This window comes from Dipodomys spectabilis, unplaced genomic scaffold (assembly GCF_019054845.1).
Source record: "Dipodomys spectabilis isolate Male_0828 unplaced genomic scaffold, ASM1905484v1 ptg000075l, whole genome shotgun sequence".
Classification (NCBI taxonomy): domain Eukaryota; kingdom Metazoa; phylum Chordata; class Mammalia; order Rodentia; family Heteromyidae; genus Dipodomys; species Dipodomys spectabilis.
Window position 1 is genome coordinate 13,878,376 of NW_024870752.1, and position 21,834 is coordinate 13,900,209.

General features: G+C 39.5%; 1 protein-coding gene across 3 annotated transcripts in view; it reads left to right on the forward strand.

Annotated features, from left to right (window-relative positions):
* Clybl (citramalyl-CoA lyase) overlaps nucleotides 1-21,834 on the forward strand; it is a 189,021-nt gene that overhangs the window by 150,881 nt on the left and 16,306 nt on the right. For all 3 annotated transcript variants that reach the window (XM_042682681.1, XM_042682682.1, XM_042682684.1), the window contains exons 3-7: nucleotides 8,406-8,594; nucleotides 12,489-12,590; nucleotides 14,298-14,391; nucleotides 15,724-15,891; nucleotides 20,760-20,884. In XM_042682681.1, the coding sequence (XP_042538615.1) occupies nucleotides 8,406-8,594; nucleotides 12,489-12,590; nucleotides 14,298-14,391; nucleotides 15,724-15,891; nucleotides 20,760-20,884 (678 nt within the window). The remainder of the gene's footprint in view (nucleotides 1-8,405; nucleotides 8,595-12,488; nucleotides 12,591-14,297; nucleotides 14,392-15,723; nucleotides 15,892-20,759; nucleotides 20,885-21,834) is intronic.

Consider the following 21,834-nt stretch of genomic DNA (forward strand, 5'->3'; position numbering starts at 1 on the left):
TGCCTGAGGCCCTGGGTTCAATTCCTCAGCACCATATAAGCAAAAAGAAAAAAGCCAGAAGTGGCGCTGTGGCTCAAGTGGTAGAGCGCTAGCCTTGAGCTGAAGAGCTGAGGGACAGCGCCCAGGCCCAGAGTTCAGGCCCCACAACCAGACCTCTCCCCCCCCCCAAAAAAAAAGTTGGTAGTACCTGCCCATGGTTCAGTAGTCAGCTCAAGGCCATAGGTTCAGTCCCTAGAACATAAGTAGATAGATAGATACACAGACAGATGGACATATGGATGGATGGATAGATTTAAAAGGTTGAAATGGGCTTAGAGTCAGTGGCTGACATATGTAATCCCAGCTTCTCAGAAGACTGAGATCTGAGGACTGTAGCTCAAAGCCAGCTCAGACAGGAAAGTCCTTGAGACTCATATCACCAATAAACCACTAAAAAGCTGGAAATGGAGCTATGGCTCAAGTGATAGAGTGCTAGCCTTGAATAAAAAAGCTTAGTTATAGCACCTAGGCCCTAAATTCAAGCCCCAGGACTAGCATACACACACACGCATACACATACACACACACACACATACACACACACACACACACACACACACACACACACACAAATGGTTGAAGGGCTGGGAAGGTAGCTCAGTGGGAGAGTGCTTGCCTCCCATGCATGAGGCCCTGGGTTCAGTTCCTCAGCACCACATTAACAGAAAAAGGTGGAAGTAGCACTGTGGCTCCAGTGGTTGAGCACTAGCATTGAGCTGAAGAGCTCAGGGACAATGCCCAGGCCCAGAGTTCAAGACCCACAACTGACCAAAAAAAAAAGGTTGAAATGGGAATTACTATGTTGTTGAATGTTTTACTCCAAAATTTAAAACTAAGCAAATGATCGTCTAGTTCTTCTTTTCCTAAGAAGAACAGCCATAAATGCATGAAAGGATTTTCAGTGTTATTAGTTATAAAGGAATCATGAATCAACCACAGTGAGAGCCCACTTTCCGCCCATTGAGATGGCCACAGCCAGGAAGACATGAAAACAAGTGTAGATGCGAATGCCAAGCTACTCATTCATGTCTGGTGGCTACAGAAATACATATGACCACTTTAGAAAAGAGTGAATGGCTTCTCAAAAGGTGAGCTACCATGGGACCTGGGAGCTGTCCTCTCACTTAGACACATACTCAGAAGGAGTAGAATCATGTCCACACAAAAATTCTACATGAATATTCATCGAGCATGTCTTATAAGAGCCAAAAGATGGAAACAACCCAAATGTCCTTTCACTGATGGTAGGCAAATAAATGTGCTATCCATACAGTGGGATATTATTTGGCAGTAAAAAGGAAGTATGGACATATGGTACAACATGGGTGAACCTTGAAACATTATCCTAAATGAAAGGAGCCAGTCACAGAAGACCATATAGTGTATAGTTTTATTTATCAATTCCAGAGTGAGCAGACTGTAGAGGGAAAAAGTCACTAGTGGCATATAATAAATAGGTGAATTATGTGTTACATGAATTTTATCTCTTTAAAGCCAGTACCAAAAAAAAAAATCACAAACCTAAAAATAATCTTCCCAAAATTATTTCTTATGAGTAACAAGTAAAATAAAGATGAAGTTATTAATTAATTTTTAATATTTTATTGTGAAAAAATCCAAATATATACAAAGGTAAAAATAATAGTATAAACAACCCCAACATATTTGTCTAGGTAAAAAAAAAAATAGGAACATTCTAAAGGTACCTTTTCAAAAACTTTCCCCAGTTTTATTACAGAAAATTTTAACATCAGAAAAGTTAAGATGATACAGTGAATATACACATATAATCCCAGTATAATCCCAGTATGTTTACTGCTTTCTTTAACTTGCATCTACCCAAGTATCTGTCCTCATGTCCATTCATCAATTCATATTACTTGGACAGCAGTTCATTTCCTGTTATGTACTTCTGCATGCATTTCATTGACTAGAGGCTAATGTTTATTTATAGTTCTCTTTGTGCATTTCAGGTGAAATACAGTGAGATGCACAAATTTAAATTCTCTGTCTTGTAATTTTTGAAAAGTTATGTAAAGGCTTGCATGACTCATCCATTTTTCTAATGTCTTTTAGAAATAATTGCTCAGAGATCATCAGAATGAATTCTTTTAATAGATTTTTCTATAGTATCATTGTGTTTTAGAGAGTTTTCTTCATTTCTGGATTTGACCAAAAATTCAATAGCATGTTATAAGCTTCCCATTCAGACATATTCCAAGCCTTCTTAGCATTTCAAATAAAAACTGATTCCTTTTGTTTTTTTTCTATAAACCTGTGTCTTAAAGTAGCTTTCATTATTAACGCATCGAAAACTTTGCTCTACCAAAATGTACAGGTTTAAAATAAACAGGGCCTGGCTTGTAGATACTTATAAATAAATCAGCATGTGATTTATGTGTGTATGGTATACTCAGTATCATTGTAGATCTTTCCTTTTTTAGGAAATGGGCAAATTGTGAATTCTTTTTCACCTAGTGGAAATATCAGATAGAAAGCCAATATAATCAAAGTATGTTATATACATTTTTGAAAATGTCACAATGAAACTCATTATTTTGTACAATTAATAGGCATTAAAACCCTATTACCTTGCCTAACAAAATACAATACTGGTTTCCAAGAATCAGTAACAATTCATGTTTTTCAATGCAATCTCTATGATTATTATAAAATTTTTGTGCTGTCCTTGATCTTTTTGGCTCAAGGCTAGCACTCTACTACTTGAGCCACTGTTCTACTTCTGGCTCTTTGGTGGTAAGTTAGCAATAAGAGTCTCACAGGTCGGGCGCTGGTAGCTCACGCCTGTAATCCTAGCTACTCAGGAGGCTGAGATCTGAGGATCGCGGTTCAAAGCTAGCCTGGGCAGGAGAGACCGTGAGACTCCTATCTCCAATAAACCACCAGAAAACCGGAAGTGGCGCTGTAGCTCAAGTGGTAGAGCGCTTGCCTTGAGCTGAAGAGCTGAGGGACAGCGCCCTGGCCCAGAGTTCAAGCCCCACGACCGACCAAAAAAAAAAAAAAAAAAAAAGAGTCTCACAGATTTTCCTGCCCAATCTGGCTTTGAACTGTTATCCTCAGATCTCAGCTTCCTGAGTAGCTAGAATTACATGTGTCAGCCACTGTTCTCTGATTACAGTGACAAATGTTATACATTTATACAAATACAATATAATTTGCTAGTAATTGTCTATATTGTGCCATAGGAAGATTTTTTAATTAATTTTTTTATCGTTAAGTAGTTGTACAAAGGAGTTTCAATTCAGGATGTCAGTTTATGAGTACAATACATCTTGATCAATGTCATTTCTTTCATCTAGGAAGTTTTTTTTTAGTATAACTGCATTAAAAAAAATCATAGCCAGGTGCCAGTGGCTCAGACCTGTCCTGCTTATACTCAGGAGACTGAGATGTGAGGTTTGTGGCTTGAAATCAGCTTGGGCAGGGAAATCCATGAGACTCTTAATTACCAATTAACCATCAAAAAGCCAGAAGTGGATCTGTGGCTCAAATGGTTAGAGCGCTAGCCTTGAGTGAAAAAGCTCAGGGACAGTGAGTAGACTATGTGTTTAAGCCCCAGAACTGGCACCAAAAAAAAAAAAAGGGAAAAGGAAACATCATATTAAAAAAAAAAGGTTGTTGTCAGGCTCCCGTCTGTAATCCTAGCTACTCAGGAGCCTGAGCTCTGAAGATTGTTGTTCCATGCCAGTCTGTGAGACTCTTACCTCCAGTTAACCACCGGAAAGCCAGAAGTGGTGCTATGGTTCTAAGTGGTAGAACACCAACCTTCAGTGCTGGCCCTGACTGAGTTCAAGCCCCACCACTGACAAAATAATAAATAAAATAAAAAAGGGTGGTCTTTAAGTAGAACAAGTCACTCAGACATATTTTTATTCTTTTTAACCAAATTTGACTTTGACATTTGCCACACTATTTTTGAAAAATGCTGATATTGAGGCCTTCAGCTCAAAACTTGGACCACCTCATGATGTCATCTCTACCCGGGCCTGTGACAGCATTTTACACATTAGATGCTGTGGAAATGGGCTGATAAGATGGGCAAGTCCACAAAAGACAAAACTAGTGTTCCTGAGTAGAGGACATGGCGACTTGCCTTTTGTGCGATGAAAGTCTTAATGATATATGTATGTGTGTGTGTGTGTGTGTGTGTGTGTGTGTTTGTAATATATATTTAAGACATATATGTGTGTATATATAATGCTGTGCATCTCCGTGAGTTCAGGAACTGCCTACTATGTCTTAATGGCCAAACCCTGAGGCCTGGCTTCCCAGTGCCCTGCGTGTGGCACGCAGCGTGCGCCACCATGCGCAGCACTGCAGGCCAAGGCAAAGGCCTTCCCTCGGGGACTCTGCAGATGCTATTGCTTCAGGCACTTACTGTCATTGTGCAAGGGAGCTGCTGCTGGACGTGCACTGGCAGGGCCAGGCCCCTGGAAGCCCGGAGCTGGTGCGCAGTGCAGCCCACCCGCCCGAAGGCCCCACCGCACCGCACCGCCCGAGGGAACCGCAGGTTCTTGGCTCGATTTCTCCTTTAATTCTGGAGTAGGCAGATCTCCCGTGCCCAGGTGATGGAATCCAGCTGCTCCCTCGCTCCCTCGCTAGTACGCTCTGGTGCGCAGGGAGAAGTTTCCTGGCCCTGGCCGGCCATGGGAAGCCTGTCCTTCACGCGGGGCCGCCGGCAGAGGCCCCTGGGCTCGCGGCGTCCCGCGCTGCTTCTGACGGGCGGTAGGACCACTGGGCTCCTGGGAGATGGAATGGAGCTCTATGGATGGAGGCCTGCATTCCGTGAGTCAGTCTTTGCCCGCTCGCCAGGTGTGTGCAGAAGGCTCGGTCACCCCACGGAGAGGCCGGGCTCCTCGGGAACGATCCGCTCTGCCTCTGGGGTGCAGGATCCCCCAACTCCGTTCTCCAGAGGCCTCTTTCAGATCCCTGTCCTTTTTCCACAGAGAAGTTCCCCTCCTCCCCGAAAACAAACCCCAGCAGGTCACTAAGGGACATTCTGAGAAAGGGGCTAGGGCCTCCAGTGTCGGGCTACTCCTCCGAAGGAAGAAGGAGTTGGAATGATGGGCAAGGCCAGGAAAAAGGAATGGAAAGGGGGAGGGAGGAGGATGGGAAGAGAGGAATGGAAGAAAGGGGTGGGGGGGAGAGGGAGACAGACAGACAGACAGACAGACAGATTGAATGTCTTTGTTTTCACAACTGATTCTAACTGCACGCCCAGCGCTAAACTTCATTGTTTTTAGAAATTGCCTTTCCTCTCAACCCAGCAGATGGTCTGGGTGTGTTTGCTAGCACAGTGAAGTATTTCACCATTAAAATACCAAAAAGAAAAAAAATCAACATGCGTGTTGGCCGGTGTAAATTTAGTGAAGTTGTTGGACACGGTGGGACGCACACTTGGTGTATGTAAATTGTAACAAGCAGCCGCCTGTTAACAAGAGTACTGGGTGGCATTATACCTCCCCAGCCATGTCTCTTGTTGGAATGGTGTGCAATGATGAAGAGGAAAGAGCCAAAAAAAAAAAAAAAAAAAAAGCCCAATAAAGTGCTGAGCTCATTATTATAACATGAAAAGTTCTAATCAGATTATGCCTAAAATTGGATTTAGGTACTTCATTTGCAGCCAATTTCGTAAGAGCTGAATTTTCCTAAGAAAACGGGAATGTGCTGAAACCATGGCAATCTGACTTCAAAATAAAAACCACAAACAGGTTTAGAATATAAGCTTTGAGCAAACAGCCTCTTCAGATCCAAGTGAAACAGCAACACGGCTTCGCGGTCAGACTGTGTGACAGTTAACACTTTAGGAAGTTGACAAGGCCAGGGCTCCTGCGTGGCAGTGTACATTAGGAGATGGGCATGAAGATTCCAATAATTGGTGGGAGTTTTAGTCTTCATTTAAAAAAAAAAAAGGTTCTTGTTATATACCCCTGCTGGCTTTGAACTCATGATCTTTCTGCCTTATTCTCCCAAGTGCTGGGATGATTGTAAGTGTGCACCACACTTATGTGTTCATTGTAATAATTTTGAAGGTCTTGGGGTACAGTATTGGGATATGAATTTAGGGTCAAGTACTTGCAAGGCAAGTACTCTTCGCTTGACCCACACTCCTAGCCCTTTATTTATTTATTTAGCTTTACCTATGAATAAGGTGTCTTGTTTTTGCCCTGGTCATCCTCTGACCATAACTATACCCTCCATCTACCTGAAACTGCAGATGTGGACCACCATGCCAATCCTTAATTTAGGTTTTAAAATGCATTTTGGGCCAGATGCCAGTGGCTCACACCTGTAATTCTTGCTACTCAGGAAGCTGAGATTTGAGTATCATGATTAGAAGCCTGCTCAGACAGAAAAGTCCATGAGACATTTAACCACCAAAAACCCAGAAGTGCATCTGTGGCTCAGATGGTAAAGCAATAGCTTTGACCAAAAAGGCCCAGGAACAATGCCTGGGTTCTCTGAGTTCAAGCCCCACAACTACCACCATCACCAAAAAAAAAAAAAAAAGCATTTTGGCTTAGCCACTCTAGTGTTCTCCTTTGATTTCCCAGGAAATCTATCCCAATAGACAGAGGCAAAGCTGACTTGCAACTGAATGAAAACCTGGGAGTTTGAATGCTTACAAACTGGAACAATCTGTAGCTTGTAGTTTGTCCAGGCTACATGAGCATGACACATTTTAGGGTTTCTGAGGACAAGGTTCTAAACACCTGCATTACCAAGAAGTGGGAAGAATTCCTCCTGCAGTTGTAGACTGCCTTAGAATCACAATATCAAACTACCTTCTGTCCTTCATCTTCAGTGTTTCTGTATTTAGTGGCTGCAAGTAGAGCGCATGGTAGATGAATTCCAGAGCTGTGGAGTAGCCAAAGGCGTGACATGGAACCAAATCACTATTGGCTACATCATCCCTGATTTAGCTACTATGAGTTTTCTCTAGCTTTGTCTAAGCATGGCCTAATTATTGGCAGCCAAAGCAGGATTCCACATTGCTGTCCTAAACTGGTCCTATGTACTTACTGTTTCCATTTGACCCGACAGCTCTAAGCTACTGTTGCCTCACACCATTAACTCAGACTACATTTGGAAGCTTTCCTTGCTTCCATGGAGTCAGCTACATCCATCTGGTTTAGATCTACTGTTCTGAGTCATCTCATTGATTAGATTTAAACTCCACATTGGCATAAATAAGTCTTGTCTCTATTTTTCCTAGGTAAGTATTGCTATTCAACTGGCTATATATTGTTAAAAAAATTTTTTAAGTGGCGCTGTGGCACAAATGGTAGAGCACTCACCTTGAGCTGAGGAGCTGAGGGACAGCGCCCAGGCCCAGAGTTCAAGCCCCACGACTGACCAAAAAAAAAAAAAAACTTCCCAAATGAAACTACTTTTGATAAAGTATTCATTCTGTTGAGGGCTGTTGGCAAGCTGGAGGAATTTGTTTTTGAAATTGAAATTGGCAGGAAGTAATGGCGCTAAGTGCTTTCTTTCTCTTGATACTTCTTGATACTACCCTTCAGCCCTCAATATACTGCCACCTTCATCACCGGCTCAAAGGCAATCAATAACATATTTGGCCTCATCCCATACAATTTTGGGAGGAATAATTCAAATATTGAAGCGGACTTTCAACCTTGCAACTTTTCATAACTGGAGAAAAAGACTGTCAAATCAAAGGGAAAAATGTATTTGTCAAGCACTTTCTGAGGGGATTTCATGGTGATCTTAACGCTGTCTTGCACCTGAACAAGTGGGAGATTTTCTTCTAAAATAGTGTCAGAGTCCTTTGAGCACCTTCCTAATTGAACGTCAAGCCCAAACTCAGTGACAAAAGAATAAGATAACAATAATAATAAGCTATGATACTTTGGGAAAAAATAAAAACAAATCCTTATTTTTTCCTAAATGTGAATACACTGACAGATCAAGACTGCCATTATCCAAATGTCATCCAGTTTCTTACATTTCTTAAGTGAGAAAATTCAGATAAAGGACATGCTTGGGCTTTAGTTAATGCCCAATCAATGAACAATTGCCTATTAATTATTCTGCCTTCTCAATCGAACAGCACCACTAATGAACAAAGTGCCACTATTATTTAGAAATACAACAGTGTGTGTGCTGGTGGATCCCAGCTTTGGTACAGCCATCTTGAATGCAGATAGAAGCAATTACTCCCCTATTTGACTGGATGATTTATCTCAGATACCACTTATTTGATGGACAGGAAATGTGTAGATCTCACAATGGTACTCAGACTGAATCCTCATAGCAATTTCATAGATTGTTTGATTATGTTTCTGTTAACAGATAAACTTAGGAGATACATTTTCTTTATACAGAATGAAGCTCGAATGAGAATAGTGAAAACACTTGAAGAGTTTGATCTGGGTCCAACTGAAAAGTGTGTTCGAGTAAACTCGGTATCCAGTGGCCTGGCTGGAGCTGACCTGGAGACTCTCCTCCAGTCCCGAGTCCTGCCATCCAGCCTAATGCTACCGAAAGTGGAGGGTCCTGAAGAAATTCAGTGGGTGAGTAGGCTAATGCTTTGCTGTAAGACACTGGGCCAGCTAAAGAGTAGCAGATAAAAGGATTGGCGTGTCACTGGTTTTTTAAATGCATACAGAGAGGAGAGAGAGAAGGGCAGTGAGCAAACGGAGTAAGCACAAGCACCTGCTTCCTTCCCCTGGACCTAGTGCTTTGCCCAAAGCATTCTGTACAACAGCTCCACTTTTTGAAGAAAGATGCTTCTGCTTCCTGATTGAACTTGTAGTGTGATGAGCACACCTCTCATGGCCCTCACAGAGCAGACCCAGGACCGTGGCTTGCCTGAGTGTGGCATCCCTGTTCCAGGCTGCAGGCCGGAAGCCAAGGCCTCCACCTGGAAGAGCTATGACGTAAGGGGCGCCTGCTGAGATGCATTTGAAATCATCACCGGCAGTGAGAGGACACTCGCTGCATATTAAAAAATGAACCCAAAGGAAGGGAAGAAAAGGTCACTGCTTAGGGCAGCTAGAGGAATAAACAGGAAGCTTTTAACTAGTGGTTTTAATTAGCACAGATATTATTTCCTGAACAGTTCTCTAGTGCGTCCTTTTTTTAAATTGTTGACAGGTGTGCTTGCGTTTCATGACAGACCTATCAGCCAATAAAAGCCTGAAATATAAAGCGGATGGCATGTCACATTACTTAAGAAAACTTTTGAAATGGGTTCAATTATAACTGTGATTGTTTTCCTTGCGAAATAAGGAAAGGCTAGATATTATTGGGGAGTTGCTGTTATTCTGCAGGTTGCTGTGGAACGAAATAACCTTTTAGTTGGATTCCCCCTGGGACAGAGCCCGAGATCTAGAGATGCTGGGTGGGTTTGTTGTGGGGACGAATGGGTAGTGTGGGACCACAGTGATATCTAGTATTATCTTGAAGTTTTTGGAAACAGCAACAGCTCTCCTCTCGTAACAACCTGGTGAAAGTCCTCACCTTTTTCATTGTTATTTTTTTAATACATCTCTATATAGCAGATCTGTCCTGTTCAGTACAGGGATCACCTGACACGTGGTCCTGAGCCCTTGAAATGTGGCCAGTGCAAATTGAGATGTACTCAAAGCATAAACTACACACCTGATTTTGAAGACTGGCTACTCCCCTTGTGAGATTTTTCTTTAAAAGGATGTAAAATATGTCAATAAACTTTCTATTGATTGTACGCTGAAATGATATCGAGGATCTATCAAGTTGGATATAAGAGATGATGAAAATAAATTAACCTTCCCTGTTCCATTTTACTCTTGGAATAGAGCCACTAGAAAATTTAAAGTTGTACACATACATACCACTGTTTCTGTTAGATATTTCTTCAATTCCATCCTCAGGGACTAGTATTTACTTAGTAAAGTGGAGTTCTCCTGGCAAGGATACCCTCAGACTCGGAGAGACTGGCGTGATTGTGTTAATGGCCTAAAGGCTCAGACTCCATTCAGATATGTCTTAAGTTGATGGAAAAGGACTCTGAAGTCACTTCTCCCTTTGGTTTCATCGTTAATGCCTATTTATCACCAGCATTACCCTTATTTAAGTGGTGGATACCCCCAGACTTCAGCCAAGGCCTCTGTACTCTGTTTCAAATTCTTGAATGTATGGGACATGCTGAAATTTAAATAGAACTAACTCTCCCTGAGCAGAAGTCGTCTTTGGAGCTGTTTATTTTTTCCTCTCCGTTTGTATTTATGCGAAGCGTAAAAACCCAGAGCCTGATGCACAACTGAAAGATGGGCTTACTTGTTTTCTTTTGTGTGAGAATCTCTTGCTCGCCTTTTGTGGCTAGTGTGGGTTCTTGTTTGACTGGCACGGCTTATTGGACTATAACAAGCGTAACTCGGCCTCTTTTGTCGCGGGACAATTCTCCCACAAATCCCGAACAGTGAGCATTCTTCCAACACACTATTGGGTGTGCACTGGAATTGAAAGAATTGCTGAGCCCTGCTACTTCATCTCCTCCCCAATCTCTTTGTAATTTTTCCCCCTTCTTATCCTCCCCCTCCCCAGCCCCATCCACCTCGCTGAAATGAACACTTTACCAGGCCGGAAACATTTAATCGTCTCCTTTTGAAAAAAATTAATTGAAACTTCTCCACTAGTTACCTTTTGTGTTAGTACTTAATGCAATTTTTTAAGAGAGAGGGGAGAAGGGGAAGGGGAGGAGGGGCTAGCATATTTAATTTTTTAAATGCCCTCCTATTGGCTTAAAAACAAAAGACACTGAAGATTTGACTCAGTAAGAACAGGGAATATCTTGTAAAAAAAAAAGATTTACCTAGTTGTAAACCTTATGGTTTTTGTAGTTAAAATGATTATCACAAAGAACAGTAACATTGCAAATGTTCTCTAATGAGCAAAGAAAATCTACTTGTTCATAGTCAACTCCCCCCCCCACTAATATTTCACTGCCCATTCTCTAACTTAATTGTGACATAAATTATGTTTTCTTTTACCTTGCATTGAAAACCATGAATTTGGTCACATCGTGGCCTTCTCTGCTTTGGTTGAGTTATTCCTTTCCGTGGAAGTTACTAAGGGAGGTGATGGTGTCTACAAAGGGAGGGGCAGGGAACAACCGGGAATCATTCCTCATTACTGAAAGCTGTGATTTATTTTAGCCTAATTGTAAAGTTACTGCAAATTGCTCAAAAGCTTTTTAAAGATCCCAGTGATTAGATTTTTTTAAGGGGGGGGGTGCACAGTAGAGGAGGGGGCAGCTAAAAGGGGAAATAACACCTCTAATCCCGCTTCTGGTAAATAGGCTGCCAGCTTTTAAAATGAGTTTCCTTTCTATTAGTCAGAATATTATGCTAAGCCTTAAGCATTAGTTTTTTTATGTTGCCATAGCAGCCTTATTCCTGCAGGGTGGTGACCTGTGATGATTACAGTACAAAGCTTATAGGGTCTTGAAACCCCCTTTGAAGATGAAAAGTCTTTGATGGTTTATATTTATGCAAATCTCTTAGATATGATTTACCCAACTGAGACTGAATGGAGAGATGATTAAAATTCCCTTTTCCTTTGATATCAATTAATGGCAGAATATTCCTTAAATTTTAAATGAATATATGTTTTTATCTTTATTTACAAAAATACCTTTATCATACCTGTATTGCTTTTTTATCTTCCCACATCTTATTAGATCTAGATAGACATAATAGATTTACAATTTAGATTGTGGGGTTTTTTTTCCCCCTTTTGAAAGGGGAGGTGGGGGGAATCTGGGCGAGAGCTTTTGTATGTTTCCAGATGATAGATTTTTGGAATTTGGGCTACCCCACTGGCAGCACAGAGCTAGCTGTGAACTGGTCTCATGGAAAAAATTGGCAAGCTTTGGTCTTCAAAGAATTAAACTTCCTTTTTAAGGTCTTCCTAGGTAAGCTAAAAAAAATTTTGAAGAAAAACCTTCAGAACAAAGGGTAATGGTGCTATCAGGAATAATATAGAATCCTTGTAGAAGGCAGCTGAACAGTTACACTGATGGCAGTGCTGGGCACGAGAAAAACAGAATGGCAGGTAGAGGAGCCGGCATTGTTTTAAGGGCCTACCATTTGCATTTAATGCAAAGAGGGCTATAGGTCTCAAGTAAATATGGTTTCAAGGGAAGCATTTAAACTTGGATTCTCTCCTTCCAGTCTAACTCCTAGGCCTCAAATTGCTCCTCTGGGGGAAGGAGATTGCAATGCTTGGGGTTTTACATTTAGTTTGGTGGGAACTTTGTTACTTTTTTTTTTTCTGTTTCCTTTTTTTTTTTTTTTTAATTCTTTTGTGTAGAGGAAGAAGGCTGGGATATTACTTCCTCAGGTCAAAGACTTAAATACTACTTCTGTGGCTAGGTTTCAGGGGTTGTACTTTTCCCCCCACTAATCACCTATGACACTTTTTAGTTTTTAGACAAATTCTCATTCCACTTAAAAGGCCGAAAACTTGAACAACCAATGAATTTAATCCCCTTTGTGGAAACTGCAATGGGTTTGCTCAATTTTAAGGTAAGAAAAACCATAATGTGATTACATAAGTTAGTATTTGATTTCTCGTTTAAAGAGAATTGTTTTGAATTTTACCATCTACTTAAAAAATATATTTTTAGAAGGGCTTATAAGCAAGATTAAACCTTGATCACTATTTGTTATCTGTAATAGTCCAAAAACAAGGTGTCAGCATCTTAGAAAACAAAGAAATTGATTAAGGAAAAAGGAAAAGCTTCCCAGTCCTAAATCTGGAAAACAAAATATTGACATATCCTAGTAATAATTAAGTAACTAATCACTTTATACATATGTGCTTTGAATTATTACATTTATAAGGTAGCTGTACATAAAAAACTTATATTTTGTCACTTGTTTAAATTAACTTGGTTCATTTTCTTTCCATCTGAAATTTTTCTGGCTTCTTTATAGCAGTCTTAGTTCTAACATCTAGCAGATAAGCTCATTGTTTGTAAATTGATGTGCACAAATAATTTATGGGCTATTATTTCACTTTGCCACATTAGAACATAAAATATGTTCTAATCCACATAAGCCAAGTGTTTTTTAACGTGGTGTGGGTGCATTAAATGACCTGCCTTCCCAAATTCTTGGCTAGCTTTTTGGTCTTCTTTTATATTGTTTTGAAAATATGCATCTCATTCCATCTGACCTGGGAACAGTCACCTAGCACTCCCTGCAACCTCCCCTCACAGTTTCTAGCTCTTTTTGTTTCTTTTCCTGCCTTTTCTTCTGCCCCAGAGAGCAAAAGGAAGAAATCACTAAAAACAATGGAAAAGGTAGTTGCCGTGCTCTGGAGAGAAAATGTGTGAGCAAATGTTTAGAAGAAACCAAGACCTGTGGGATGGTACAGGAGGGGCTGAGTGAGGATGTTTGGGGGCTGCCTGCAGCCTTGTCTTGTGTCAGCTCGTTTGCACAAATAGCCACCAGCTTGTCCAAAAGCACATTCTTTAGATGCGACCAGATTCATACAGTGATTTAATTTTAAGCACTGTTTTGCCATTTGATTGCATAATGTACTTAAGGAGCCCTTCCAGCGCCTGAAATGAATCAGCAGGGTCCCACCAGTTTCTCATTTCTTGCCACCCATATATATATTAGCAGGTTACATCTCTACCTTCTGAGATTCACAGTTCTGTCTGTGATGAATGTTATTAATCTTTATATTCATTTACAAATGTCCAAGTTGCTTTCTTAATATATCATGAACGACTTGTTGCATTTTATTTTCCCCTCTAAAGTTGTAGGTTTTGTGTACATGTCTTTAATCCTGAGACCATTTACTTGAACCTAATGTAAATAATCCAATTAGTTTGACTTTAAAATTCTCCTGTGATTTTATGTCTACTATTTGAGAGTCTTTGGAAGCACAAAAACAAATTTGAGGAAAATATAAACAAGTTATAGTATAATCACAATGAGTAAACTCAAAGTTCCTCTAGAAGTTGGATGACATACGTTGAACATTAGAAGCATGTTCACTGTATGGAAAGCTATACTAACATAATCCACTAAGCAAGGCAAAGGCACACAGAGCACTTATATGACTGATACTAAATTCCTGTGGGAAGGGTTAAATTTGGACTGGACTTACAGGACTGCTTCAGCCTACTAGGGTCAGGAGCTGGGTCTCTGTTACTGGGGTACCCTGGGCTCCCACAATTTGTGCATTTCTGTGAGACTCGGTTCTGTTCTGCTCTTTTCCAGGCAGTGTGTGAAGAAACAGTAAAGATTGGGCCTCCACTGGGCCTTTTTCTAGACGCAGTGGTTTTTGGAGGAGAAGATTTTCGAGCCAGCATAGGTGCCAAAGACTTCTCTCTCTTCCTCATCTGTGTGTGTGTGTGTGTGTGTGTGTGTGTGTGTCTATACTGTATACAATTTTTTCTTTGCCCCCCCACGGACATTTACATAACAATGTGTATTTACCAACCATGACAATGGCTTTTCCCCACTTCCTGATGATTTAGGGCTCCTCAGAGCTATCCTGCTTCCAGAACACTGTATCTTTTACTTTTGTTCATTTGTAAAGTAACTGATAAAAAGCTTGTTGCACATTGAAGAGTATACGTTGCTCCTAATAAACACACTACCTGATCAGCCTTATGGTGGCTTAAATGTTCTGTCTTCACATCAGTCTGAGGGCTGGCTTGCCCCTTTCAAACAAATATAAAGTGCTTTCACATTGCCCTCGTGAATTATTTTTCTACATTAAATGTAGTATGTAAATATTATTTAAGCCAGACCTTAAATTTACTTTAAAATATATTCCAAAGCCCTTCTTATCAAGTATTTACTGAGGCCTTGCTGATTTTGGTTTTCACTGATGTTCCCCGTTCCTAAGCACTGAGCGTCTGGCCAGGGTGTTGGTGTAACTGGGGTGGGTAGTGACACAGAACCCATTTCCAGAACAGCATACCATTGACCTGGAGACATTTTCCCTAAGCAGCCAGTACCACAGACAAGCAAACAGTGAACGCCATCCACACATACACCTCCCGTGTGAGGTGAATAAAAGGAATTTATTTTAATACTAGTGCTCCCTGGAGACTTGTGTGTCCCACAGCTTGGTGGACTGGAGAAAGCATTGCTCCCGGAATAAGTGACTTTCCCTTATTCCCTCCAAACCTTGAAATGTTGGGCCCAGAACCTCAGTGAGAACAGGACATTGCAAACCCAGCACAGTTGGGCCAGCCCGGCTTAGCCATTGTGCACTCATGTGAGCAGTCAGCCGTGTCCCTGCCCGCTTCTTAAGCCACTTTCTGTGGTGCTGTCGTTGGACTGACACTTCCCAAACAATGACAAGATGGAGAAAAATCTATCAGGAAATCACGGTGACCCTAATGCCCACCTCCTGAAATAAACAGGGCCTTTCTTTGTGGCATGTAGAAATGGTTATATTGAGAGACGCTCAGGCAGTGAAATAGACATGTATGTGGTTTAGATCTGCCCCTCTGTGCCCCTCTCTTCCTGTACATTTGAATAAGTATTGTTCTGAGAAGCATTTCCCAGGGAGACACAGCTGTCTGTACAAACTGAATTTTTATAATAAGTGCCTTTCCAAAGTTAGTAAATAAATAATAAATGTTTCTCAAAGTTAAAAGCCTCTATTTTCTGTCCACATTCCTGTTTTCAGGAGCAACAAGTAGTAAAGAGACCCAGGACATCCTCTATGCCCGGCAGAAGATTATTGTGGTAGCAAAGGCCTTCGGCCTACAAGCCATTGATCTGGTGTACATCGACTTCCGGGATGGAGACGGCCTTCTCAAACAGTCAAGACAGGGAGCTGCCATGGGCTTCACTGGTATGACTTCTAATGTGATCTTTGAAAGCAGTGTTTAGATTAGCAACTATCCCAGCAAAAGAGAAGTAGAACCAGAAAATGCATCTCTAACAACACCAGAAGTCTCATATATTTATCCCCCTATCTGCCACAGGAAAAGTTCCAATAGAACTGACAAACAAATCATCACATTTTTATTTGGCTTTGAAAATCAAAAGATGGTCTAACTCATTTTATTTTCTCTTCACATTCATTACCACTTGTTTTTCTATCCTCTTCAGTATTTTATTATAGTTTTTAGTTAAGCCTTGGGAAAGGGTGAGGCTGTTTCAAAAATGGTTTTGAGTGAATTGTTAGAAGAATTTGGGATGATGTGTAGAAGAAGACTTTCCCCAAATAGTCAAAATTTTATTAATTTGTTTCTTTAACAAATGTTGATATCATCTGTGATCTGATTTGCACACGTAACTAGTTTTTCCTTCTTTGGCCACTCCAAGCCCTTCTCTCCCCCATCTCCCAGTTAAAGTATCAGCGCACCTGGCAACACGTGGGCCAGTGGCCCGTGGGGTCAGCAGAGGCCTCGTGGGGCGCAGGTGGGCATCTGCCCATCGGCGTACCTGGTAGCTCCTGACCTCACAAAACCAGGAAGCCACTGGAAATGGTGGTTTTTACAACAGAAATATGAGAAATATGTATATTTTTGTAAAAGTACCATAGGACCTTTTGGCCACTATGGGAACCATAGACCAGCAGTCCTTTCTTGTTTGTTTTCATGCTGAAAATGCTAAGAATATCAGTACTAGAAATACACCAAGTAATGAGAGAACGAAGCAAGTATCACTTTTATCAGTATTTTGATACTTGTATTTAATTTGCATTTGCTGAAAGAAAAGTCTCATAATGTCCTCTGAAATGTAAAAGATGGCTGGACGGAGTATAACTTAACCCAAAACAAAATTGAAAGACTTACAGAGTAATTAGTTAAAGAGTAATATAGTTATTTTAGAATTAAATAAAGCACTGAAATTTGTATTTTTAATACAGAACTAAAATAATCATGAACTTCTAATTCTTTGAATAAAAAAAAGGAAGGGTGATCCCTTTTAGAGGAGTGTTTTTCCATTATCTGAGCTATTCCTTGAATGACTCCTCCCTACATATAATAGTGACTGAGAAAGAAAAGAGCCCCCGACATGGCCACGAGGTGGTTCTTTTTTTTTTTTTTTTCCGGTTGTGGGGCCTGAACTCTGGGCCTGGGCGCTGTCCCTCAGCTCTTCAGCTCAAGGTGAGCACTCTACCACTTGAGCCACAGCGCCACTTCCGGCTTTTTCTGTTTATGTGATGCTGAGGAATCGAACCCAGGGCCTCATGCATGCCAGGCAAGTACTCTACTACTGAGCCAGTAGGAGGTTGTTCTTGTCCCTGTCTCTTTCCAACAACTGGTTAGGATGTGGCCCAAATGGAAAACGTTGGAGGGAAAAAACTTCACGGAATCTATCTAATAGACCCTGATGTCATTTTCCTAAAATGTGTGGCACTGGCTGCTAGGCAGCCAGATGTTGCTCTGTAGTCAGAACCGACTCAATAGAAAAGACAGGGTCCTGGCCTCGGCCACCAGCCCCCAGAAATGACCTGGGCTTCCTCAGCTTCCTCTGGGGTGCTGTTTGTCCCAGAGACTCTAAGGGGCTTGGAGAGTTTCTGCGGGGCACAGGAGTGAATTAAATTGGTCCCCAATTTAATCACAGAAGACAGGCTATTTCAAATCCGGTTTAAATTTCTAGACTGTGCCCAACTCAGCACGAGAAACTTATGGACCTGGCACTGTTGTTTCTCCACAACAGGGAGTATTAAATCACTGAGAAATGGAGGCGGGGGGACGGAGAGGAACTGAGGGCATGGTGCCCATTGCATATTCAAGTGAACACGACCATACGCGGGCCACACACTAGAACCATTCTGTAATTTTTAAAGAGAAGGTCTTTGTTGCCCCAATTATATTTCTACAGATAAATAAAAGGCAATTAAAAGGTATGAGATTATGTATAGTATTTGTTTAAAGAAATAAATGCTTTTACTACTTTAGACTACTCATGATCTGTTTGGCATTTAATTTCCATACCTTACGCCTTTCAGGAGAAGAGAGGAAAGGAGAGAAAAGAAGAAAGTCCGGAGGGAGGACCTGTGGGGGGAGAGAGCAGGCGGGGACCATGAAAGAAATATAAGTACCCTGGAATACCTATCTGGACCAGGTAGTGGAAAGGTTTAAAATCCACAGGAAAGACTGTGTTATCCACAACACTGATAAAGAAGATTGAGTTTGGGCTATAAGAATTTTCTGTACTTTCAAAATATATATTTCAAAATTTGTCATGTTTTAAAAGTCATATACCCAAATGGGGGCTATAGTTTCTTTATTACAGTCATTATTTCCTGGGGTAACAATCCATGTTGATTGACTTTAAATCGATGCATTGGCTAGATAAATAGTTACTAACTTTAGGTTTTGTTTTTTGTTGTTGTTTTTTTTAATAAAAAGACTCTCGAACTAAATCTTAGAATAAAGCTTTACCAGATGACTTAGTCATTATAGTTACTCCAGGGCTGCATGCTGAGAAGAAAGATTATAAATATGAAGCACTATAGGTTTTTTTCTTTTTGCAGTCTTTTGTAGAAGACAAAAATGACACCATCATACAGTTACCTAAAAGACTTGACAGGTATTGATTTAAAGCAAGATATATCAAGTGGTACTGTAAAAAGGATTTCATGGTCATAAATTTTAATGTCGTCCAATTTTGCACCCTCTCAGTAACTTGTCAATAACAACTCTTCTGGATAAAATATTTGCCTCATTCTCACATGGCATTAAAGCCTGTGGCTAGTTGTTGGAATACATACAATACAATAAAAGAGAAGTTCACATATGAATGTACGTACGGAAATTTCTAAAACCTAAAAATAGCCCAGTTACCAAAATATAGGTACCCAGGTGCTCTCAGAGATTTAACAGTATTGTAAGTAGATTATTTGCTCCTCAAATTACAGTACCTATAGCAGGAAGTTGCTATGAAATATGCTTTGTTAATTATGTACATAATTGTAAGTTATGTATATAACTTAGAAAATTCAGGGCTAACAATTAGTAGAAAATGACTGCCAGAACTGGCAACCTTTATTAATAATATAGTAACAATTGTTATATTACTAAAATATAATCTCAATATCTATTATTGGAAGGAGCTCTTATGTTGTTTCCAGATATTATTCTTCAAATAATTTAAAGTTCTATGATTTGTTATTTGAATAATACTGCTATTAAATAATAATTATTAAATAAATTAATAAATTATTTATTAAAATAATAAATTTAAATTATTAAATAATAATTACTGTTTAAGTAATATTTAATGATAATACTTAGTAATTTAATATTTAACAATAGTGTTACAATTATTTATTATTTAAATAATAGTGATTTAAATAATCATAAAGTACTATTTTTTATATAGGTTTTTAATGTTTTATTAGTATACTTACAGAATGAAATAGCAATGAAAGGATTTTGTACTTATAGCATGGCAAAGAAAAGATATTAAACTCCTATAAATGAAGAACTAAAAATCCAACATTGTTCCTATTTCTATTCCACAAAATAATTGAAGTAACAAAACTTTATAAAAAGATTTTATAAATGTATAAAAAATTATAAATGCATAAAAACATTTTCTAAAACATTCAGGTTGGTTTAATGCATACTAGGTAAATATTAAAACAACTATTTTAAAAGCTGAGTAAATTAATATACCAACAAATATATCCAAGAGAGTGAATGAGCATTAAGAGTACATTCATTTTTAAAGAGGCAAATTGTATCTGTAACTTTATCATGTAATAAAACAATCTTACCATTATTATATCATTAAATTATCTTGCATTTTATTAATGGCCTAATTAGATTTCACATTTCCCTGATTACTAAACTGTTTTTTTCCCAACAACAGCATGATTTCACAGAAGCCTTAGACACATAAATCTGTATGATATTTTTATTTAAAATCCTTAATCTGTATGATATTTTTATTTAAAATCCTTAAGCTTCAAAAATAACTAAGTATTTCTGAAGGTATATCTATAGAGATAGGAATTTTTTCTAGCGGTGTGTAAGGTGCTTATGAAGTGGGAAACAGCTGCCCTTCATTCCAGAAGCAAAAAGGGAAAATCTGCATGTATTTTGGATACAGAAGTTTTCTGTATACTTTCAGTAAAATAGAATCATCTAAAGGCCACAGCATTCCAATCTGCTTTCTACCTTAGGTATTAAATGCACTATTTTATTGAAATAAATACATGTTAGAAATGACACATGTTCATCTTAAAGGAAGAAAATTAATATTAATATTGTTGTAATGTCTGTTTCTATAAGCTATATGAAAACGGATGTGCTACTTCTACAAGATATCATGGAAGGTGGCATAATTCTACAAAATAAGCAAAAGACAACTTGCCAATATTGGGAGATTTGATGATCGATTTTATTCTACTTTAACTCCAAATGATCACTCTAATTTGCAGACATTATCACCTAAATTCCCAAGCAAAACAGTTACTCAACAAGCTGCCTGGCCATTCCACCTGTAACTAAAAACAGATTATCTGCACTGAGGTGGCATTTCTATAGGATCAGAAACACAATTGTTTGGTTATTATGTGATATGTATTCTGGAAAAGCTTGCCCGATTATGGGTCTGGTTTTATTCTGTTGTGTGTGTGTTTTTTTCCTTCAAAAAAGTTTGCAGTTAGTTATTTAGCATATAGTGAGACATTTGGAGCACACATTTTGTTTGCACATCTGTCCATAGGTGAAATTCTGGTGTGCTTACTCTCTTCAGGTAAGCAGGTGATCCACCCCAACCAAATCCCCGTCGTCCAGGAGCAGTTCACTCCCTCCCCAGAGAAAATCCAGTGGGCTAAGGAACTGATTGCTGCCTTTAACGAGCACCAGCAATTAGGAAAGGTAAATGTTTTGTCACCGCCTTGGGTAAAACGGGGGTTTAAAATACTCTGGGGGAGAATGGAAAAAATGTTTGAAGAGCTTGAGGAAAATTCATTTTATTTGGTGATGGTGGGGTGAAGGGCGAGACAGTCAGAGAAGGTAGATCTCCCCTCTCCATTCCTAAATATCTCACTGTAGCTAGCTCTCCAGTCTCTTGTTTTATTCTTTTCATAAAATACATTGGCATCCTTAGAGAAAATAGAAATCTGTTTAGTTTTTCCTCTGTAGAATTCCATGCAGCATCATATGAAAATAATTTTAGATCAAAGTGAGAGCAAGTTGTAATGAAATAAACACAGTTTGAACCAAATGGTTCTTGTGGAGAAAAGAAATAAATTTCAAGTTATTTTAATTTGGGGGAGGGGCACAAAAAAGTACAAAAATCTCCTCTGGTTTAATCATTTAAGAGTGGGAGGTTGTATGTGTGTTTGTACCGATTTCTGGACTTGAGATTTGGATAGAATGGAAAGCAAATTAACACTGGAGAACGGTTGTTCCTAATTTAGTGCATCATTGAGCCTCACGTTTCCTGCTCTGTGGGTTTCTGCTATGTAAATATTGCAGTGGTAATGCACAATCTGTCTCCACTTTGTGCCAGTAACACTTAAATTAGGTGTCGCCTGAAGGAAGATTTTATGCTAGTTGCAGCATTGTCAGTTAATTATCTTAAAGGTTATTTGCAATAATACCGTTTGCCTCTTTTTAAGAGGATAGAAGGGAAAGTTGCATCTATAAATCTATCCTAGAAGTAATCTTCTAAACTCAGCCTTGTGATTCCCATAAGGAATAAAGTTTTGATGCCTTCAATGCAGATTTACTTAGGAGAAAGAATAATGAAAATAATGAAGGTTTTGAATGTTAAAGTGTCCCTTCTTTAAAATTTTTAAAAAATTAAAAAGAAGAAAAGCAGG